This window comes from Sphaerodactylus townsendi, linkage group LG08 (genome assembly GCF_021028975.2).
Source record: "Sphaerodactylus townsendi isolate TG3544 linkage group LG08, MPM_Stown_v2.3, whole genome shotgun sequence".
Lineage (NCBI taxonomy): Eukaryota > Metazoa > Chordata > Lepidosauria > Squamata > Sphaerodactylidae > Sphaerodactylus > Sphaerodactylus townsendi.
In genome coordinates this window covers 19,159,074-19,180,968 of record NC_059432.1, presented here as the reverse complement: position 1 = coordinate 19,180,968, position 21,895 = coordinate 19,159,074, and the positions used below count along the sequence as shown (strand labels likewise).

The 21,895-nt window shown below is 45.7% G+C and overlaps 1 protein-coding gene across 2 annotated transcripts in view; it reads right to left on the bottom strand.

Moving 5' to 3' along the window:
* Positions 1 to 21,895, bottom strand: part of BICC1 (BicC family RNA binding protein 1) — a 49,306-nt gene that overhangs the window by 8,940 nt on the left and 18,471 nt on the right. For both annotated transcript variants that reach the window (XM_048506406.1, XM_048506407.1), the window contains 9 exons: positions 21,360 to 21,546; positions 19,055 to 19,213; positions 18,726 to 18,922; positions 16,606 to 16,747; positions 14,992 to 15,148; positions 12,011 to 12,176; positions 9,891 to 9,930; positions 7,303 to 7,457; positions 18 to 174 (listed from right to left, as the gene is read on the bottom strand). In XM_048506406.1, the coding sequence (XP_048362363.1) occupies positions 18 to 174; positions 7,303 to 7,457; positions 9,891 to 9,930; positions 12,011 to 12,176; positions 14,992 to 15,148; positions 16,606 to 16,747; positions 18,726 to 18,922; positions 19,055 to 19,213; positions 21,360 to 21,546 (1,360 nt within the window). The remainder of the gene's footprint in view (positions 1 to 17; positions 175 to 7,302; positions 7,458 to 9,890; positions 9,931 to 12,010; positions 12,177 to 14,991; positions 15,149 to 16,605; positions 16,748 to 18,725; positions 18,923 to 19,054; positions 19,214 to 21,359; positions 21,547 to 21,895) is intronic.

Sequence of the window (21,895 nt, the reverse complement as noted above, 5' to 3'; positions counted from 1 at the left end):
ATGTCATAAGTCATTACTTGATTTGTTTTGTTTCCGTTTCGGGCTGCCAATGGATGAGACAAAATTGTTGGGAGCCACAGGGCCAATGCCATTATGATCCCTCCAGTTGCCAGAGTCGTTACTGCTTCCCAGGTGCTCCCGGCTATTGGACCGCGAGAGGGACATTGATGAGCCCTGTAAGAAAGGCCAGAAGGGGGAAAAAAGGTGAGGTGAAAACTGACAGGCAAAGCTGCTATAACCAGCGTTTGATAAAGTCACACAAATAATGACTCTTGATGCAGGAGGGGCTCAGTAGTAGAGTATCTAGTCCCAGGTTCAATCCCAGGCATCTCCAGCTAAAAGAATCCGGTAGGAGATGATATGGAAGACCTCTGCCTCAGACGCTCAAGAGCTGCTGCCGGTTGAGTAGACAATTTTGACCAGCAGTGGCATAGGAGGTTAAGAGCTCGTGTATCTAGTCTGGAGGAACCGGGTTTTGATTCCCTGCTCTGCCACCTGAGCTGTGGAGGCTTAAGAACATAAGAACAAGCCAGCTGGATCAGACCAGAGTCCATCTAGTCCAGCTCTCTGCTACTCGCAGTGGCCCACCAGGTGCCATTGGGAGCTCAAATGCAGGATGTGAAAGCAAGGGCCTTCTGGGGAATTCAGATGAGCCTGTACACTCCCACACACGCCAGCTGGGTGACCTTGGGCTAGTCACAGCTTTTCAGAGCTCTCTCAGCCCCACCTACCTCACAGGGTGTTTGTTGTGAGGGGGGAAGGGCAAGGAGATTGTCAGCCCCTTTGAGTCTCCTGCAGGAGAGAAAGGGGAGATATAAATCCAAACACTTTTTTTTCTTCTTCTTCTTGATGGACCAACTGTCTCATCTGACCAACAATAAAGCGCGAAGAGATGGAACGTCCAACTACAAACCCTCCACCAATAAGGGAGAAGGAGTGAGTCCTGCTGTCTTATTGGTAGAGGATTTGTCATCAGACATTCCATCCCTGCCCTGGAGCAGTGGCACTCTGGCGCTGCTCCTTGGGGGCTGCAACAAGCCTTCTCGCCTCCCCCTCACCCCCAGCAAGCCCTCCTGGCCTTCTCCACACCCATAGCGACCACCCCAGCCCCAAACAAGTTCCCCCCCCGCCCAGCCTCTCCCACCTCCAAAAGACAAGGCATACTGAGGCTGCCATGAGCCTTTCCATCCCTCTGCCCACCCTCTCCCACCTCCCAAAGACAAGCTGGGAAAACCCAGTCCCCTACCTGTCCTTACCCCCTGCCCTATCTAGGCCTGCTGTAATCCTTACTGTTGAGCAGGCTTTACTGCTAGTTTCAATACAAGCCTCTTCATGAATGTGTTTCAAAGCAGGCTTCCAAATAGGTCCGTGGTGGCGAACCTTTGGCACTCCAGATGTTATGGACTACAATTCCCATCACCTGCCAGTAGGGCCGAGTGGCCTTGCTGGCGAGGCTGTCAGAGGTAGCCAGTCCACTGGAAACAGAACCGCCACCACTGATATAGGTCAATAAAGCAAACATGCATAGAAAAAAATAGGGTGGGATAACCCCACTTCCGGCTGCACGGCTCAACACTTCTCCAAATCAAAACTACACATGTGACTTCAAGGAGAAGGCTGAGCAGCAATCCTTCTCCCTGACACCACCTTCAGACGTGGTTGGAGGCAAAATAAAGCTTGTTAACAACAGACACTTTTACCCGTACAGTGGTCAGTTGCCACCTCATTTATTTCTATAGAGCACAGTAAACCAGTCCTGCACCCAATATGGATGGGCATTGATATTTGCTCCTGCATAGCATAATCCACATGACTGACTGGAAGAGTAACTATTATATTATTTGGATGCTGTTTGGCCCTCTTGTTCCCCTAACTGGTGCTTCTTGGAATCATTATTTAACCTCAACTACCCCAGCTTCCTTCACACGCTCACTCTGCCATTTAAAAGGTAACCCTCATGTTTTTGCTGATGGCACTACAGATGGCCATTAAGCAGACCACAGTGGCTACCCCAACCTGGCTCAGTAAAGTGGGAGTAAGGGCAGAGAGTGGTAAAGGCAAGGGAAGGCACCCAGCACCAAGGAACAGCTGCTGTCCAAGGAACAAGAGGTAACAGAACTGTATTAACCAGTGCACATGTGCTTGAAAACTACTAAATGGGGGTGGGGGAAGACATCACAGACACATGAATGAGATTAGGGTGAAGTCCTCAGTAACCAAATTAAGTCCCAATGCACACATGTCCTGAATGGATACATTCCACAGACCCCTCCTGCTTTACAAGCAGGTCCTGTGGAGTATACTTGGTGCTAATTAATACTTAATTTTAAAGGGCAGCCCGCTGAAGAACAGAGCTCTCCATCCCTGGACCAGCTTCCACAAGGCAGAAGAAGAGGAAGAAGAAGAAGAGGAAGAAGAAGGAGGAGGAGGAGGAGGAGGAGGAGGAGTTTGGATTTATATCTTCCTTTTCTCAACTGTAAGGAGACTCAAAGGGGCTTCAGACTCCTTTCCCTTCCTTCCCCCCACAACAAACACCCTGAGAGGTAGGTGGGGCTGAGAGCGCTCCATAGAAGAAGAAGCAGCAGCAGCAGCAGAAGAAAAAGAAGCAGCAGCAGCAGCAGAAGAAAAAGAAGCAGCAGCAGCAGCAGAAGAAAAAGAAGCAGCAGCAGCAGCAGCAGCAGAAGAGTTGGGTTTATATCCCCCCTTTCTCTCCTGTAAGGAGACTCAAAGGGGCTTACAGTCTCCTTTCCCTTCGTCCCCCCACAACAAACACCCTGAGAGGTAGGTGGGGCTGAGAGCGCTCCATAAAGCTGTGACTAGCCCAGGGGTAGGGAACCTGCGGCTCTCCAGATGTTCAGGAACTACAATTCCCATCAGCCCCTACCAGCATGGCCAATTGGCCATGCTGACGAAACTGATAAGGTGTAGTTCTATCTGGAAAACGCAAATTCTGAACTAACAAGGTCACCCAGCTGGCATGTGTTGGGAGTGCACAAGTTAATCTAGTTCTCCAGATAAGCCTCCACAGCTCAAGTGGCAGAGCGGGGAATCAAACCCGGTTCTCCAGATTAGAGCACACCTGCTCTTAACCACTACGCCACTGCTGCTCTCACATAATACATATGGAGAAAAGACCTAAAGACTCAGAGCATGAGTCAGATTGGGGAGGGGGGGGGGCGCTTAACAATGGTTGGAACATATGACTGCAGGCTTCCATAAACGGCATTTCATAGGCAATAAGGTTTGCACTCAAAGTACTGGAAAACAAAACGTGGAGCAAACAGACAGCGTCAAAGAAAGTCTCCAGTGAGTGAAAATTAAAATACTCACGAGACAGCCTCACCAAAAAACACAAAAACACAGCTGCGAATAAAAGGCACTTGTCTGGCCTCTGTAAAACTAAGCTTGTATGACAGTGTTTTGCTTTCTGCAATACTTAAAAAAAAGCAGGAGGGAAAGTCTTATCAACACCATGGAACTTTTTGTGTGCTCAGTGTTAACACAGGCTTGAAAGTGAATCAACTCTCCAGTAATAGTTTCTTTCGCCACCCTGTGCCCCCAAATCAGCAACCTGGTGACCTCACCCACAAGCACCTCTCGGCTTATTGATAAACCTTGCTTTATCAATCTGGGAAATGACGCAAGGTACCACAACGGAGTGCTTTCTAAGACCATCAGGAGCACAGGAAATCGCCCAAGACATGGAGAAAAACAAAGGGACCTATGGTGTTTTTGTAAAGCATTATTTTCCCCACATGTCCTAAAGCTTGGCGCAAACAATAAGTGCTGGAGTCTCTGAAGAAATCGTCTACAGAGCAAAGAAGCCCGCGGCTGTGGTTTGCTTCTGGGCTACAGCCAAATGACTCAGACACAGAAAACATTTTTAGTCTCTTAATAAACTGCAACCAAAAGGGGGGAAAAAGGAAGCTGGAGTAAAATGGCTGGAAGATAATGGAAAACACACGGAACGCGATATCTAAACTTGTTCCTAAGGAAAAACCTACTTTGTTTTATCACTGACAACTCATTCAAAGATTTGCAGATGGTGTACATCCCATTTAATGCAATGTTTTGACTTGGCAAGAGTGAAGGAATCCATAAGAGTATACAGCGTCTGCCATGGTTTGAACTAAACAAAGAGTAAGTCACCCTCCGACCAATGGTCTGTGTGCCTGTGGTCTCTAGAGACAAATGACCCCTCCCTCAGCCAAATGGCAGCCGGTCTTGGGATGAGTAAATAACATGGGATACTGGGTATATTGGGTAAGGATTGCTTTTTCACAAGGTGAAGGCTCATTCCGCACACGCAAAATAATGCACTTTCAAGCTGCTTTCACAACTGTTTTTGCCATTCCGCACAGCTTCAAAGAGCCCTGAAAGCAGCTTGAAAGTGCATTATTCTGCGTGTGCGGAATGAGCCGAAGAGAATTTTGCAATGCTAAAGGGAGAGAGGCGACTGGAAGAGAACAGGGTATGCTATTCTGACCACAAAGGCCAAAGCAGAGTCCTGAAAGAATATTCCTAGTTCTCCTCAGTGCTACACACCAAAAAACACCACGGTCTCACTGTCACAGTAGGCCACAACAGGAGGAAGTCAAGAAACGCAAACAAGATTGTGGTATCCTGTGTGAAAGTGAGGCGCTGCATGAATCGTGGGATGACATTCCTTCATACAGCAAATTGTGGAGGAATGGGTAGAGAAGATAGGTAGCATGACACTTAGGGCAGTGAAGCCTCTTTGTCCTGGAAGGGGGGACGACTGAAGACCGTCCCCCCAACCCAAACAGTTATCATCCTAGCATCAGAGACAGCTAAGCCTCCCTCGGTTTTTAGAACATTAAGTACCTTTCATTCTGGGAGAAAGGTTTAAAATATTTACTCAGTAAGGGAGATGAATAAATTGAAGAGAGACTGTTAATGAATTCTTAAAGCAAGATAAAGTTGTTTTGAAAACTGTGCTTTATTTTATTTATTCACTGGATTTCCATGCCACCTTTTCCCCGCTCACATCATGATAGAACAGGATAAACATCTAAAACAAAATAAACCTTCACAATAAAATAGAATAGCAATAAATGCATCTAGTAATTACAACAAGATGGCCATCTTCTGATATTCAACCCTGTAAGAGTTAATGGTGGTAAAACACTGGAAAGAGGGAGGAATAGAGAAGAGGGAAGCATATCATAGCTGCCTCAATTGTACGCCTGGTGGAACAGCTTTGTCTTGCAAGTCCTGGGATACCGCCCTAAGGTCCTGCAGGGCTCTGGTCTCGTTGGACAGAGCATTCCACCAGACTGGGGCCAGGTACGAAAATATGAATTCAGTAAATAAGCCTTACCTTGTCTGAGGTTGGCACATTTTTTATTTATTTATTTATTTATTTAGTTTTTATTTGTTTGTTTGTTTATTTGTTTGTTTATTTATTTATTTGTTCAACTTGTTATACCGCCCACCCCCGAAGAGCTCTGGGTGGTGCACAGAAGATAAAATGATTAAAATAGTCACACTCTAGCACTGAAAACTAAATTAATTTAAATACAGCATCAACAAAAACAGAAAAACCTAACGTTAGATGGCAACCCGAAGAAACCTCCTATCCCCGTGGGAGGGACCGGGCACAGCACGTGGCGGCCAATTATGATGGTATGTGGGGGATGGCCGACATCCCCTAAAATTTCTCTGTACACATTAGTGAAGGATGGAGTATGGTTTGTACTGTGGGTATTCCATGCAAGTTAGCTAATTACATGAAGCATGTTCCTGCCACGGGCAGTTGCCAGCAGAGAGAAAGATCTCTCCCTCATTCTTCCAGTTCAGAAATCACAAAGCCTTGAGCCTTTGCAAGAACACTTCACTTCTGAGTTGCAGTTGAGGGAAGGGGCAGGAAGAAGATAGAGTATGTCGGTCAGAGAATTCCGCCCCCCTCCAGATTCATTCCTATGGCATCAAATAATGGCTTGCCATTGTGGGGAACGATGACCATGCCCCACTATCTGTGGCAAAAAACATGGGACATGCATAAAGCTGCTTTATACTGAACCAGATCCTTGGTCGATCAAAGTTAGTACCGTCTTTTCAAGAGGTGTCCAACTCTGGCGCTTCAGATGTTCATAGACTACAATTCCCATCCATCCCAACTGGCCATGCCAGCAGGGGCTGATGGGAATTCTAATCCAGTGGCCATGCCAGCAGGGGCTGATGGAAATTCTAGTCCATGAACATCTGAAGTGCCAGAGTTGGAAACCCCTGGTCTACTACGATTGAGAACAGCTCTCCAGGGTCTCAGGCAGAGGTATTTCACATAGCCGACTACCTGCTCCTTTCAACTAGAGATGCCAGGGATTGAATCTGGCACCTTCTGTATGCCAAGCAGATGCTCTACAACTAAGCCACAGCTCATATGCAAATTGATCACCACTACCTACGTTGGGGCATTTGACAGGCCACAGGAATTGGCTAGAAGCAGTTTGGAAGTGGTCCACCACAGACACACTCACTCTTTATATTTCTTGCACATTCTTTCTGTTGTATAAAGCCCAGAATCTGCAAAACGTCCATCAAACAAGTTTCGAATACCCACTGGTATTAAGGAGGACCTCAGCTGCTAATGACAGGTAAGGCAAACCCACAGAGTTCAGAGGCCTAATCTTCCCTGCATCTTAATGTCCTGAAAGACCTTGTGTTTTACTCCTCAGATGGGCAAGCAGCAGGAGCAAGTGGAGGTGGATCTTCTCCACCTTTGTCGAAAAACAGGAGATCCTTGTAAACACTCGCAGAATAGAGGCTAAGGGAGGAGCAAGGAAACAGGCAATACCATTGGTACAGAACGAGGCAGGAAGAGGCGAATTTCCTCACTTCCTGTTTCTCACTACAATTCTCATGTGGAAATATATTTCGTTTAAGAGAGATCCCCTCCTGCTCTGGTACGACCCACTCCCTCGACCACTGAAACCTCTCCACCGTCCAGATCTGCACACATGCAAAATTAAAACGTCTCCTTTGAAACCACTTGCCTTTCTCTCGGCTTTCTCTCCCCCAATATGATGGTCAATGATTATACTGATGTGGACATGATAACAACTGGATGGATGTATTTACGGAAATTACAAGATTTTACAGATTTTACAAATTTTGATAATGTCAATTGCTTTGCAGTGTTACTGGTCTTCGTGCTGCTCTGAGCCCTGCTTGGGGGAGGGGAGTCCAGAAGACCAATGAACAAACAACTAAATAAACATATCAGTACTTCGCACGCACATTTTACCTTCTCAAGAAACCTTTCCTAATGGTTCAACATACCTCATAAGTTATCGTCATAGATGGCTTGTATGACACGTGGTTAGCTCGTCTTAGTTCCTTAATTGTTTCAGCTGGCATCGATTTGGAGAAGCCCAGGCCACTCCAAGTGTTGGTGGGCGTCCTCACCTCTGTGACAACGGGCTTCTTCAACATAGCTTGAGAAAAGACAAAACAAACAATGCTTATTAGTAAGCCTTAATCCCGTAAGCTGTTGGATAAAAGGAACCGCATGCTACCGACTAGCTAACGTACCACATGCAGGACATTAGGTGCTCATAGAAATCTACAGTTCCCTTTCAGTGTTTGCCTTCTCCATCCCAACCTCCCTGAAAAAAGGGTCCAAGAGACCTGCACTTTTCCAAGAATCAGTTCACACTTCAGCTGGGGATGCTGTATGTGTGGTGTGAGATTCTGAGACCTATGCTACACAATGCCAGTTTATCTAACTCAGTGGTTCTCAACTTTCCTAATGCCAAGACCCTTTAATACATAGAATAGAATAGAATAGAATAGAATAGAATAGAATAGAATAGAATAGAATAGAATAGAATAGAATAGAATAGAATAGAATCTTTATTGGCCAAGTGTGATTGGACACACAAGGAATTTGTCTCCGGTGCATATGCTCTCAGTGTACATAAAGAAAAATACATTTGTCAAGAATCATAAGGTACAACACTTAATGATTGTATAGGTCTAGTAAGCAATCAAAAAACAATCAGTAGTACTAAAAACATAAAATGTAAAGTCATAAAATAAATAAAATGAAATGTCAGCACAATCATAAGTGGGAGGAGATGGGTAATAGGAATGATGAAAAAAGTAGTGCAGTAATTATATAATAAATATATAATAAATAGTTTGACATTATCGAGGGAATTATTTGTTTAGCAGAGTGATGGCATTCGGGAAAAAACCTTGTTCTTATGTCTAGTTGTCTTGGTGTGCAGTGCTCTGTAGCGGCGTTTAGAATTAGAAGTTGAAACAGTTTATGTCCAGGATCTGAGGGGTCAGCCAACTATTTTCACAGCCCTTTTTTTGACCCACGTGCAGTATACAGATCCTCAATGGAAGGCAGGTTAGCAGCAATTGTTTTTTCTGCAGTTCTGATTATTCTCTGAAGTCTGTGTCGATCTTGGGTTGCAGAACCAAACCACACAGTTATAGAGGTACAGATGACAGACTCAATGATTCCTCTGTAGAACTGTATCAGCAGCTCCTTGGGCAATTTGAGCTTCCTGAGTTGGCGCAGAAAGAACATTCTTTGTTGTGCTTTTTTGATGACATTTTTGATGTTAGGTGACCATTTTAGGTCATGAGATATGATGGAGCCTAGAAATTTAAAGGTCTCTACTGTTGATACTGTGTTGTCTAGTATTGTGAGAGGAGGTAGGATGGGAGGATTTCTCCTGAAATCTACCACCATTTCTACGGTTTTAAGTGTGTTCGGAATAGCCACGAGGCTAGTTGTTCAACCTCCCGTCTGTATGCGGTTTCATCGTTGTCTCGAATGAGACCAATCACTGTTGTATCATCCTCATTTTGTGGTGACCCCCAACCCTAACATTTATCCATTTTACAGATGGAGAACACTGATGCAGAGAGTCTTTGGCAACCCCTGTGAAAGTGTAATTCGACCCCCAAAGGGGACGCGACCCCCAGGTTGAGAACCACTGATCTAACTTCTGGAGATTTTCCTCTATGCGCTAGGGAAGGTTCCCCCACTTGCATGGAGCAGCAGTGATGTAGTGGTTAAGTGCAGGTGTACTCTAATCTGGAGTAACCAGGTTTGATTCCCCTCTCTGCCGCCTGAGCTGTGGAGGCTTATCTGGGGAATTCAGATTAGCCTGTACACTCCAACACATACCAGCTGGGTGACCTTGGGCTAGTCACAGATCTTCTGAGCTTTCTCAGCCCCACCTATCTCAAAGGGTGTTTGTTGTGAGGGGGGAAGGAAAAGGAGTTTGTCAGCCCCTTTGAGTCTCCTTACAGGAGAGAAAGGGGGATATAAATCCAACTCTTCTTCTTCTTCTTCTTCATATTATGCCCCCACTTTAACTGTCATGCTCTGTGGTGTGGGACGTATGAACTTACGACTCCACCTCTGTGCAATCAGGACGCCTGGCATGGGACTCTGAACTGGGTGCTCAAACAGTCACAAAAAGTGGATGAATGTTTTAAGCCTAATTATGCTTGAGGAAAGCACAATGACTTCGTCTCCTGAAAACCCAGTGGCAAAAACGAAGCACTAGAGCTGGAAACGAACCAGGAGACGGTTTATCCTAAACACCTGCCCCAAGAAAGAACATCGCAGGCCAACTGAACAGCCCTTTATGCTAAGATGTTTCAAGTTTACAGGGTTCCCTTGTCATATAAAATGTAGCGGCAGATCCAGGGTTTTTTACACAGATGCACGCTTGGAGTGCAAAACCTGTTGTCCTAAGATACAGTTTCTCCATTTTAGCAACCAAACAAACCAAATTGGTGGTTGGGGGTGGGGGGAAGAGCAAGCACAAAGGCAGAAACCCTTTTTCACAACACTATTAACAAGCAGATATAAGCTAGAAGTCATGAGCTGTCCCACATACCTTTGGTTGCCAATAGCTTCTTCTGTTCATAGTCAAATGCCTAAAAATGAAAGCACACAGAAGGCAGCTCAATCACGGCCCCAGCTAAATGTCATGCCAGGCTCTCTGCTTTCCAAGCCACAAAGATTTTGAACACAATCCATGCAGGAGTGCTAAGTAGTAAACAACAATGTGCCAGCAGGCCCACAAACTTCCAATCTTCTCTAAATTTTTCACCAAAAGTTAGCTAATTGGGGCAGGAACGGTTTTTCAGTGAGTTCAGGTTTAGCAATAACCCAGATCTGGAATGTTCAAACACAACTTTTCTCCCAAAACCATTTAAGATTTTAGATGAAAGTTCTGTTAGAACAGCAGTGCCCCAAACTTTGATCGTCTTTACACACACGTACAGTCATTGCCCCTGTGGTTTCTCCCACACTGGCCCAGGAACGATGAAAAAATCCTGCGTGCTGAGCTTTGCTTTATAGCATGCCTATATAACTTGCAAGTTAACACCCACCCTCTTCAAAGGAGATGCTTGTGAGTTAGGAAAACACGTCCTAAACCAAAATCGCATGGAGCTATTGGAGACACCCGTATATCCCTGTGTTTATTTAAAAGGGGGGCTCTTGTGTTATGGGACGTCCTAAACCAAAATCGCATGGAGCTATCGGAGACACCCGTATATCCCTGTGTTTATTTAAAAGGGGGGCTCTTGTGTTATGGGACGTCCTAAACCAAAATCGCATGGAGCTATCGGAGACACCCGTATATCCCTGTGTTTATTTAAAAGGGGGGCTCTTGTGTTATGGGACAGTATGGTTTCTGGACCTCCCCATTTTCATAGATCACTGTTATACATAAAAACCTTTATTAGGCATAGAATAGATCACTGTTATGAAACAGCCAACTGCTTAAGGTAGAACTCTTTCAACTCTCTGCTGTATCTGTGCTGAACTTAGGGAGAAGAGCTGTCAGGCCCAAGCAATAAAAATCCCGTAATTCCCCCTGCGTCCTGAAATGTGACAGGCTGGGAAAAGACTTGCCACTTTTCTTCTGCTTGTGTTCACTGGCTCCTAATTTGGCGTACGCATGATGTCCTTTTGACACACGGAAAATATTGGCTGCATACACTTTTCTACCCTGTTCATAACGAGGAAAGGGAATTTGCATCCACCCACGTTTCTGAAACTCTGTCAAACAGCCATGAATCTTTAAGATGACTGAAATCTTCTTGATTCTTCAGACTCCCATTGTAGGCTGGCTTCAGGCCTCTAAATCATAGGTGTCAAACTTGCGGCCCTCCAGATGTTATGGACTACAGTTCCCATCATCCCCTGCCAGCACCATGCTGGCAGGGGATGATGGGAACTGTAGTCCATAACATCTGGAGGGCCGCAAGTTTGACACCTGTGCTCTAAATCATTGAGATGGGCACCCAAGCAAGGCACCCAAGTGTAGCCCCCACAATTAGGTGACAGTAATGTAAGGGGAAATATCCTGAATTTATCACAGGCCTTCACGAGTTTCAGATCTTAACAATGTGTGTCATCATGCTTGAGATGCAGCTTCCAGCCAGAAACCCGTCCTTTGCTTTTCATTAGTTATATTTGCAGATGCCTGAGAAGTGAATAATGCCTACAGGGAGGAGGGCCCGAAGTCACAGAACATCAAGTCAGCCACTGTGACCAGATGTTTCTAGCCAGTCCCTTGCGGCCGTCAGTAAGTTTATACCAGGAATAGCTAACATCTGAATTCTTGGAGGCCACCTTATTCCCCAGATGGTGGGCCTGGCAGACAGAAGAGGATTTTGTCACCCAAAACTGACTCACACATTCCACACAGATACACACAAGTTGGCCACGAGTTGGAATCACAAAAGAATTATCTGGTGGTTTCAGCACAAGCAGAGGTGGGATATCATAAGCGCCACCCAAAGAAACGTTACATTTCAGGCGTGGATTTCTCCCCGCTGTTCAGAAAACAGTTTTCTTCCGTTCACCAGAGCAACTGTAAAACGATTTAAAATTCGCAAAGGCAGCTGGGGAGAGATTAAATTGCTCTGAGAGACGCCTGTGGGGCCACCCCTGATTTATGGGCCACTGTAGGAACGAGCGGCTGGCTCAGTCCACACCCAATACCTGCATGTTCACATACGACGTCCGTGGAGCGAGACGTGCCCTTTCGGAATTCTGCTGGGCGGCTGCAGCCCTCTCAGCCGCTCGCTCGCTTCCAGGGGCTTTTTTATCTGCCACAGGGCCCTCCGAAGCACTCAGCTCGGAATCTGACAGCAACCTCTCTGCAGTGCTGTAAAAAATTAAATATATATATATATATCACAAACTTAAAGGAAAACAGAATGTAAGGGCAAGGTGGATTAAGCACGTATCTTTAGGAAATGGGCTATCAATCCTTCGGTGCATATCCCTCCAGAGCTTAAGTTTGCTTTTTAAGCAGATGACGTAGCAGGCAATCTGCTAATGTTTTGCTCCGGTGTCCATGGCCACCGCAATTGCATGCATTCACTTCCAGTAAATTCAGATCAAAGAACAGACGGAGTTGGGAGTCATTCTCCACAATCAGCATTTCCTTCCCCGGATAAATAAATACATGCTACAAAAATCACTGAGGAACAACCGAAGTGCAATGGTAAGAAGCAACGAAAGCTTAGCTTCTTTTGCAAGCAGAGACTTCTTTTGCACTTTTTTTTTAAAGTGCTCGGAACAGCTGCAATCGATTACAAAGGCGAACACAATATAAAAATAAAAGAAGCGTGCATCGTCGGCAAAGAGCAAAATGCAAAACTTAAATTTAAAAAAGAGTAGCATCCAAAGCTTAAGCAGTCCTTCAGGTATCTGAATCCTACGCTATTTTGACTCCTATAGCATCATCATCAACCTTTTATTGGCATGAGTTTAAAATACAACAGAGAGGTTGAGGAGAATCAAGTTAAAATAAGTAGGTTCAGACATTTCCAGCAGTTAAAACAATAAATAAATAAATAAACTAAAATCTGTGGCGAATCTGTTGTGCCAGCGCCAGGAATTTGGCAACGTCTAGGGATCTCTGAGGAGACTGATCACAAAGCAGATAGAAAGATTTGACCTTGTCTGATGAGTAGGCATAGTTCTCAGTATATGGGTCTATATATTGTCTTCTAGATGAAGCATATAGTTCGCAATCTAGGAGGATGTGCTCGATTGTTTCGATGGCTTTTTGTGAGCAGGGACATGTTCTTTGTTGGTATGGGATCTCTGGAGAAATCTGCCGCTCAGGACTGCTGAGGGTAGGACGTTCAGTCGGGCTAGCATTAAGGTACGTTGGAGGTGTGGCGAAGAAATATTATAGAAATACCTTGGTAGCCCTTTACTGAAGTGGGGAAGGTAGGAGCCCTCTGGTAAAATGCCCTTCATGTGCTGAGTAGAAAGCAATTGGTTTTCAGCGTCAAGTAGCCTTAGCGACAGAAGTTTGACTATTTGCGCTTCGTCCATGTTTATGAAGAAATCTAATATCTACACACACTGAATTTCTGAATATTCTTTGAAGCAGCCCCATGTCCAACAGTTTTACAGAGATGATAAGATAAGCCTGAATGGCTGCATACAAGATCTCTAATTTGTAAGAGGATTCTCATGTTACTTCAGCAAGATGGCTGCCACTTCAGTCCAATTGCTTCCCATGCCATTCTGGGTTTAACATGGGACATAAAGATCATCTCTGAGGGTCGTATGACAGGGCTGAATCCCACAATGCCACTTTGACCTCTTTACATTGTAGACTGCTTCCCACATAGTTTCCCAAGCTCATGTTTTGCCAGAGCAACAGCCACATGGAAGCAGCAACCTCAGATGTGAGGCGACATAAAAGTAACACAAGTTACATAAAAGTCAGCCCTCGTAGTTTCACACGGTTGCTTTCCTGGCTAAGAACACCTTTGAAAACATATTTCCTCTAAAGAGTTAAAGTAGCGGGTAACACAGCAAATCAGAAAGTCCTTGATTTCAACCTCGCCTCAGGCATGAATTCACAGCAGGAGTCTTTTATTTATCCCCATTGGCAATATTGGGATAATATCTGGGTTGTTAGGATTACCAGGTAGCATTTGAAATTTCTGTTTGTTTTCAGATTTCTGCCGTGCAGACCGTATCGTATTGCTCCCATCCTGTTGACTGCACTTGATTTAGACTTTATAATCCGCCCTGCAACTCAGAGGGAAAGGGGGATGCTAAATAACCAAACAACTACGTACATGAACCACTTTGAGCACAGAGTTCTACATAAGTAGAACTCTGTGCTCAAACAATATTCGACAATACATTCTACATAAGTGTTAAGCACCAGGACACAGAGCTTCAACTAGGACAGTGATGGCGAACCTTTTCGAGACCAAGTGCCCAAATTGCAACCCAAACCCCACTTATTAATCGCAAAGTGCCAACCTGGCAATTCAACCTGAATGCTGAGGTTTTAGTTTTGAAAAAACAGTTGGCTCCCTCTTCCTCTGCCCCACCCGCTCAAGCAGGGGCCAGCCTGCTCTAGCCTCCACAAGTCCCACGAGCACTGCTCTGTGCCTCTCTAGCATCTCTGCCTCCTCTGCCCACCCCCCCCCAGGCAGCAGTCACCCGGAGCACAGGCACCAAGCCTGCCAGCCGAGTCCTCCCTGCTCACTGCGGTGCGCGCACATCATGCTCGGTGGCCCAGGGCAGCCTAGGTGTGTGTGGGTGTGATTTTTTGCCCTCCACAGAACAAACTCTGTGTTCGCATGCCCACAGAGAGGGCTCCGAGTGCTACCTCTGGCACCCGTGCCATAGGTTCGCCATCGATGAACTAGGAGTACCTCACTCAGGGGTATCACATATGTAGCCATTCCACCCCACGCAGAACTGGCAAACAAGCGGGTGGGCAGGAAGATGTGAGAGTAAAGAGCCTGGTGGCAAGCAGGGGCGCTTTTGCCAGCCCCTCCCCCCCCCAAAAAAAAACAAAAAAACCTGGGACCAGGCCAGGGCCCATGGGTGGAACACAAGGATGAACATTTGAGGATCATTAATGACTGAGCGGCAAATCAGGCAACTTAATGCCCCCCTGTGTTTCCTGTGGTCGTATACTTATGAACGCAACGTACTGTAAGTGCGAGTTTTTGGTGCCTTGCAGCAATTCGACCGTCTGCCTCTTGGCACAGGGCGGCTTGGAGGAACTGATCATTTGCTTCAGATCACTGGAACTTGCGGAATGCGACGGGCTCCTTGGCATGCCCACTTCCACAAAAGCGTCATTGCAACCTGCAGAGAACAATGAAAAACAAGGCACATGCGTATCGCAATGGGGATCCCATCACAGATGATCGAAGCCTAAGGAAAATCCTACCTCTAACAGGGGCAGGGGCACAGCTGAGTGAAACAGTGCCTGGGGCTCATCCTGGGTGCCGTGGTCCCCCCAGCTACACTCTACCCCCTCACAACTGCACCCCACACATGACCATAGAGTCACCATAGAGTCATGCCACCTAGCTATGCCACTGAACACAAGAGACTAGTTCTTTCTATACTACTGAAGCCATGAAGCTTAGGTAAACTGTTCATAAATGAATTAATGTTCTACCTACGATCAGGGCAATTGACAGTATGATTACAGCATGCATAAAGAGCGAAATTTCAGAGAAGAGCTATCATTAGCGAAAAGGAAGTTGACAGCATTTAAGACTCTGAGAAATGGTATGTCTGACTAACTGAGGTGGCAAAAGGGACTGGGGAGGCATCTAGCCATTACCTAAGCCAGTGTTTCCCAACCTTTTCGAGGTCAGGGTACCCTTGTCCTCACTCTTCATATCTCACGGTACCCCTGCTGCCACCCTCCACCTTCCCCTCCCATTGCCCCTGCTTGCCACACCCCCCACCTTCCCCTCCCAGGGTGAAGGGTAGCACTGGGGGTGGTGGTGGCTGCTGACATGGCAGGCCTGCGGGCAGCTTTCCCATGTCCTTACTTTTCGCACCAGTGGGAGACACCACAAAATGAGAGTGTTGGTGTTCTGCTTTGCTTGTTGCCCTGGGACATGCTCCACGGCATCCCGATTTTCCACCGGAACCCTGGTTGAGAATGGCTGACCTAAGCAATGCATTTTGCTAGAAGTAGCAGAACTATGTAGAGTTCGATATACGAACATACTTGATTGGTATCATTTACACACAGTCGCAAGAATTCACCTTCCCTTCATGTCGACCATGTTAGCTAGATCTTTTTTTTAACCCTCTAAGACAAAAGGCTCTCCAGCCATGAATATAAACCTATGGAATCGGCAACATGCATTTACTTGAAGTGGTTTATAATCCATGAGGATTATAATCCATGGGGATTATGGTCTTCTGATTTATGGCTACTTTCCCATCATTCTTACATTGGGAAATTAACAGAACGTGAATTTCTAAGCTCAGGATAAAGACTTCCAGAGACTCATGTGGATCTAATCTGAAAGAACATCATACTGACCTTCTATGGCTCCCGCACACAAAAAAAATTGATCTTGGATCCTCAAATCAATTTCCCAAGACCATAGAGTCTCAATTTAGTAGGCAGCTCATCCTTAATTTCTAGGATGCCACTTTCTCAGCTAGAGTTTAGACTCCCTCGTCACCTGTTCGAGCATATCACCTATCCTGAATTTCCTAAGAGGGAAAGCTGACTCTCCAAAAGAAAAGGCGAAACATCACTGAGAACACATAATGCTTATTTTTGATTCTACCTTCTCCGGAGTTCGCCTTGGTGGTCACTTGTTCGGAGGCATTATGGCTACTCGACTGCCGAGATGGATCATTGTGGTTTGAACTTAATACGTTTTCACCAAGTGATGCAGCAGACAGAGCCGAATACTTAATAGCTGAGGTCTGGAAGCGGTGTAAGAATGTTTAAATCATCATCTTGGATTTCAAAATATTTTTATTGAAACAACTGATTAAAAACCAAAAAAAAAAAAAAATCCCCACCGCCAAACCATGTATCACTTTATCCCATTTTTATTTTTCAACTAGCAAAACTCCTGTAACAATACATGCTAAGGCTAAAAGTTGATATGGTTTAGCACCTTGGCAGCTACACCAAGTTGTTGGAGAAGGGAGGCCTGCCAGTAATGGAACTGAGGAGCAGATTTTGTTCTAAGACAACAGTGTGTCACAATACCTCATTTTTATACACACACACACACACCCACACACACCCACACACACACACCGCAGATAGGAGTGGATTGCAGCAATTCACTTAGAAGGGAGTGTTTGCTCTCTGTAACTGGTGATGCAGGCGTTGACACTCCCAATTAGTCACAGCTAACTGCAGCTTGCTCACATTCTCTTGAACCAAATGGAAACCCCCCAAGAATCAAGCCTGACCCCATCTCTGAAGCAGGTTTTGTTTCCCAGTACACAGCCTACAATGCCTACCAGAACAAGCACATATTGATCATGGTTTTAAAATATTTAATTATTGTGCAATGGAAAACAAACAAAATAGCTGAAGCTGTTTGAAAGAAATGACCACTCATGGGAGTTTGAGATTTCAAAGGGGCTCTGGCATAACTATATTTTGGAGAGGGGGGGGGATCAGAACTGCAGTAAGAACCACCCAATCTTTTTTACCCATAGCCCGCAGTGCACGAAGGAAAATGTACAGACTGAAGTAGACTCAGCACTGTTTCTTCTCGAGTGGGTTTCCTCATTCACTGAAAGCATGAAAGACACCATCCTTGGCAGTTGTTCTGCTTTCCATGTTTCACATCATACCTTCCTAGATTAGACATAGGCCCTTTCCGCATGGACTGAAATCCTGGTAAAAGACAGTTTTGGCAGGGGCTCTTCGCACAGGCGCTGCTGCCAAATCGATGCAGCGGCGCTCTGTTCCCACCAAAATGGTGTTTTCAAACCTCACTCGGGGAGCGAGGTTTTTAGCAAATGCCGGCTTTCATTCGGTGCCATGCGAACGGCACCAAGTGGAAGCCGGCATTTCTCCCTGGGCCCTCCCAAACGTTGCGTACCTCCGGTCTCCGTCACGTTGTGGAGGCCAGGAGACACACCTCCTGGCCTCTGACTCCAGCGTTGTTGCTCTGACCAGGGGGGGGGGCATGTCCCCTGGCCTCCACAATGCGACGGAAGGAGACCGGAGGTAAGCAACATTTGGGAGCGGCGCAGCCTGTGCAAAGGCTGCGCCGCAGGCAGTGCTCCCAGCGGGACCGTCTGTGCGAACGGTCCCATGGGGGTGCATCGGCATAAACTATGCTGATGCACCCCCGCAAGCTGGCCGTGCAGAAAGGACCTTTGTGTTTATACTACTCTGCCCTCTTCTACAGTTAGAAATGGGATCCTTACTCACCTACCACAGTAGCTGGCTATTGTTTCAAACTGGTGTTTCTTTCTAACATCTCCCCAAAGCGGCCTGTTGCTTGCAACCCCAAGAATAATTGTTAGGGATACTCCCTCCATGACTGAGCCACGGCACACAAAGACTTCCATTGGAATACACTTCATAGACTTCAAGGTGCCAAAGACTAAGATGGCTGCTTCTTGGTTATTATGCTCAAGTAGTCTGACCCCAACCTTTCACATACCCAGATACTCATATTTCGTAATTATTAGGTTAAAATCTCAAAATATTTTTGAAAACTAGTACAGTCTGCTGCCTTAACCATGGAACTTCTCAAACCAGTGTTTTTGATGAATTAATCTAAACTAGCTGTCATTTTTCAGGCTGAGTGACCAGACAACCCATAACAGCTAGCAGATTCTACCAGTGAAAGTCTCTGACAAGTACAATTCACCTAAACTTTGCAAGGCTTGATTTTGATCGCTCACAAAATAAATTCACGATATTCACCTTTACGTGGCCATTCAAAGAAGTTTGGCTTTTCTTGCTCTCCGTTTGAATGCCGTTGACGTGGATATCGACAGGGGTTAAGCCGGGAGGGGGAGATGGAGTGTTCTGGCTATAGTTTGGCACTCCTGACAAAAGTATACTAGTTAATGTGGCCTGAGCCGTAGACGGTATCATCAGATGGGGAATAGCAGAGAACCCTGTGAGGAAGAAACAGAAGACCCTCTAGTTCAAGACAAGGGCATCTTTTGGTATTTGAAACAAACAAAAAAATCACACTGCAGATATTTTTACTGCATACTTTTTAATAGTGTGAATAGATATGTACTTGCCTGTGGCACTTGTATTGGCAATGGAAGAAGCCCATAATGTTGGGCTGGGCGTGCCTGAACTGGGGCTTTGCAAAGGACTAACAGAACTGTTAAGGGCATTTAGGAGAGAATTTGGAGTAGTGGATGTGTTGACAGACAAGGCAGTTGGACCCAGGAGACCTGAATCAAAAACAAACAACAACAACCAGTTACAAATGCCTGTGAAGAAAAGGCTGAATATTGTTTTGAAATTTTAAAAAAGTAATGTATTCAATTTATTTCTGTTTTGGTAGGAAGCCAGTGCAATGTAGTGCTTAAGAGCGGTGGACTCTAATCTGAAGAACTGGGTTCGATTCCCCACTCCTCCACCTGCAGCCTGCTGGGTTACCTTAAGAACATAAGAACTAGCCTGCTGGATCAGACCAGAGTCCGTCTGGTCGGCGCTCTGCTATCATAATCTGGCCCCACCAGGTGCCAGGGAGCTCACGTGCAGGATGTTAGAAAGCAATGGAGCCTTCTGCTGCTGCTGTCACAGAGCAGCCTGGTGCTGAGGCGGTACACATCTGAGGGTCAGGGAGGATCAAGGTGACCTTGGGCCAGGTCAACTTCTCCTCCGCCAAAATCTGTCCAAGCCCTTTTAAAGAAACTACCTCACAGGGTGTTAGTTGTGAGGGGCCATCACCACGCATATTGTAAACACCAATGCGTTGTGTGAAGAAGTGTTTGTATTGTGAGAAAGAGATCCAAAATCCTTCTAGTGGCGAAAGAAACCTCTTCTTCTTCTAGTCACAGTTCTCTCAGAATTCTGCCAGTCACCCCTACTTTACAAAGTGCCTGTTGTGCGAAGGGGATGACTGCAAGCTACTTTAAGACTCTTTGAAGGGAGATAAAAATCAGGTATAAAACTCAACTCTTCTTCTTTTGATACCACATGGAAGGATACCCAATATTCTTGAAGTGTTCTCCGCCAAAATCCACTCCTCTCAGAGTAGTGGATCCTCCCACTGAGTACTAGAACTCAGAGAAGTGGTAGCCAAGCGGTAGACCAACTGGTTAGCACACAGAAGGCCCCAGGGTCATGCTCAGGCATCTCCAATTGAAAGGGTCAGATAGTATGTGATGTGAAACATCTCAACCCAACGCCCCAGAGAGCTGCTGCCACTCTGAGAAGATACAGACTGTGAGGGACTGATGGTTTGTCATGCCCTTATATAAAGCAGTGGTGCGACCGCACTTGGGAGTCCTGTGTCCAGTTCTGGTCGCCATACCAAAAAAGGATATTGAGGAGATAGAAAAAGTGCAGAGAAGGGCAACAAGGATGATTGAGGGACTGGAGCACCTTCCCTATGAGGAGAGGCTGCAGTGTTTGGGACTCTTAAGTTTGGAGGGCGGCTGAGGGGATATGATTGAAGTCTATAAAATTATGCATGGGAGGGTAAAAAATGTTGACAGAGAGAAATTTTTCTCTCTTTCTCACAATACTAGAACCAGGGCATTCATTGAAAATGCTGGGGGGGGAAGAATTAGGACTAATAGGAAACACTTCTTCACGCAACGTGTGATTGGTGTTTGGAATATGCTGCCACAGGAGGTGGTGACGGCCACTCACCTGGACAGCTTTAAAAGGGGCTTGGACAGATTTATGGGGGAGAAGTCGATTTATGGCTACCAATCTTGATCCTCTTTGATCTGAGATTACAAATGCCCTAACAGACCAGGTGATCAGGAGCAACAGCTGCAGAAGGCCATTGCGTTCACATCCTGCATGTGAGCTCCCAAAGGCACCTGGTGGGCCACTGCGAGTAGCAGAGAGCTGGACTAGATGGACTCTGGTCTGATCCAGCTGGCTTGTTCTTATGTTTGATTACTGTATAAGGCAGTGGTTCTCAACCTTCCTAATGCCGTGACCCTTTAATACAATTCCTCATGTTGTGGTGACCCCCAACCATAAAATGATTTGCGTCTCGGTTCCTAATACCATCGGAAATATGTGTTTTCCGATGGTCTTAGGAGACCTCTGTGAAAGGGGTTGCGACCCACAGGCTGAGAACCGCTGGTATAAGGCAACTTTATATGTACCTCATAAGAAATGGGTTGAGAGCTGTGGTCCGTCTCCCTGTCCTCCTTGCTGCACATTTTATTTCGACAATTCCAATCTTAACTGCTGACCTGCCAACATATGCCTTTAGGTCCTGTTATTTCCCATGTCTAAGATGAACAGAATTACTTCAATTTCCCCTGTTGGGTCTCCTGCACATAGCTCATTTTTTGCAACTCATTAGGCTATGTTTTGAAATATTATGAACACAAGTATAATGGTTTGTACCGAGTCCAGTGAGTCCGAGCCCAGCTGAGGATACGATATCCAAGCCAGGACATGAGAGGCCAACAGGACAGGAGACTGTGGACGGGCTCGTTGCTATGGCAACTCCACTACTTTCAAGGCCCAGGAGACATTTCCGTGCCTCGTACATGTTTAAGGCATTTCGCTCGACACTTTTTACAATTACAGACTGTAAAAGAGGGAAAAAAAGAAATATACAATCATGAGAGTGTAATAAATATTTCAAACAATTTGATTCAGTTGGCAACAAAGAACGAGGGGAACTGCTTACGAACCTGCTCTTAAATCAAAGTCAACCTCGGGCATGCAGGAAAAAGGACACCTACCCTCTAACACATCTGACTTTTCTATATATTTTTTCATCAAACTTTTAGAACATGGAAACACTAAAATGCAGCTAGCTTCTTCCAACAGTTACAGGATAAAATATACAGTTATTGAATCAGAGTTTACGTTTCGTAAGACTTCAAAAGGAGGGAGTAAATTGACATTTAAACAAAAATCCATTTCTTCTGTAA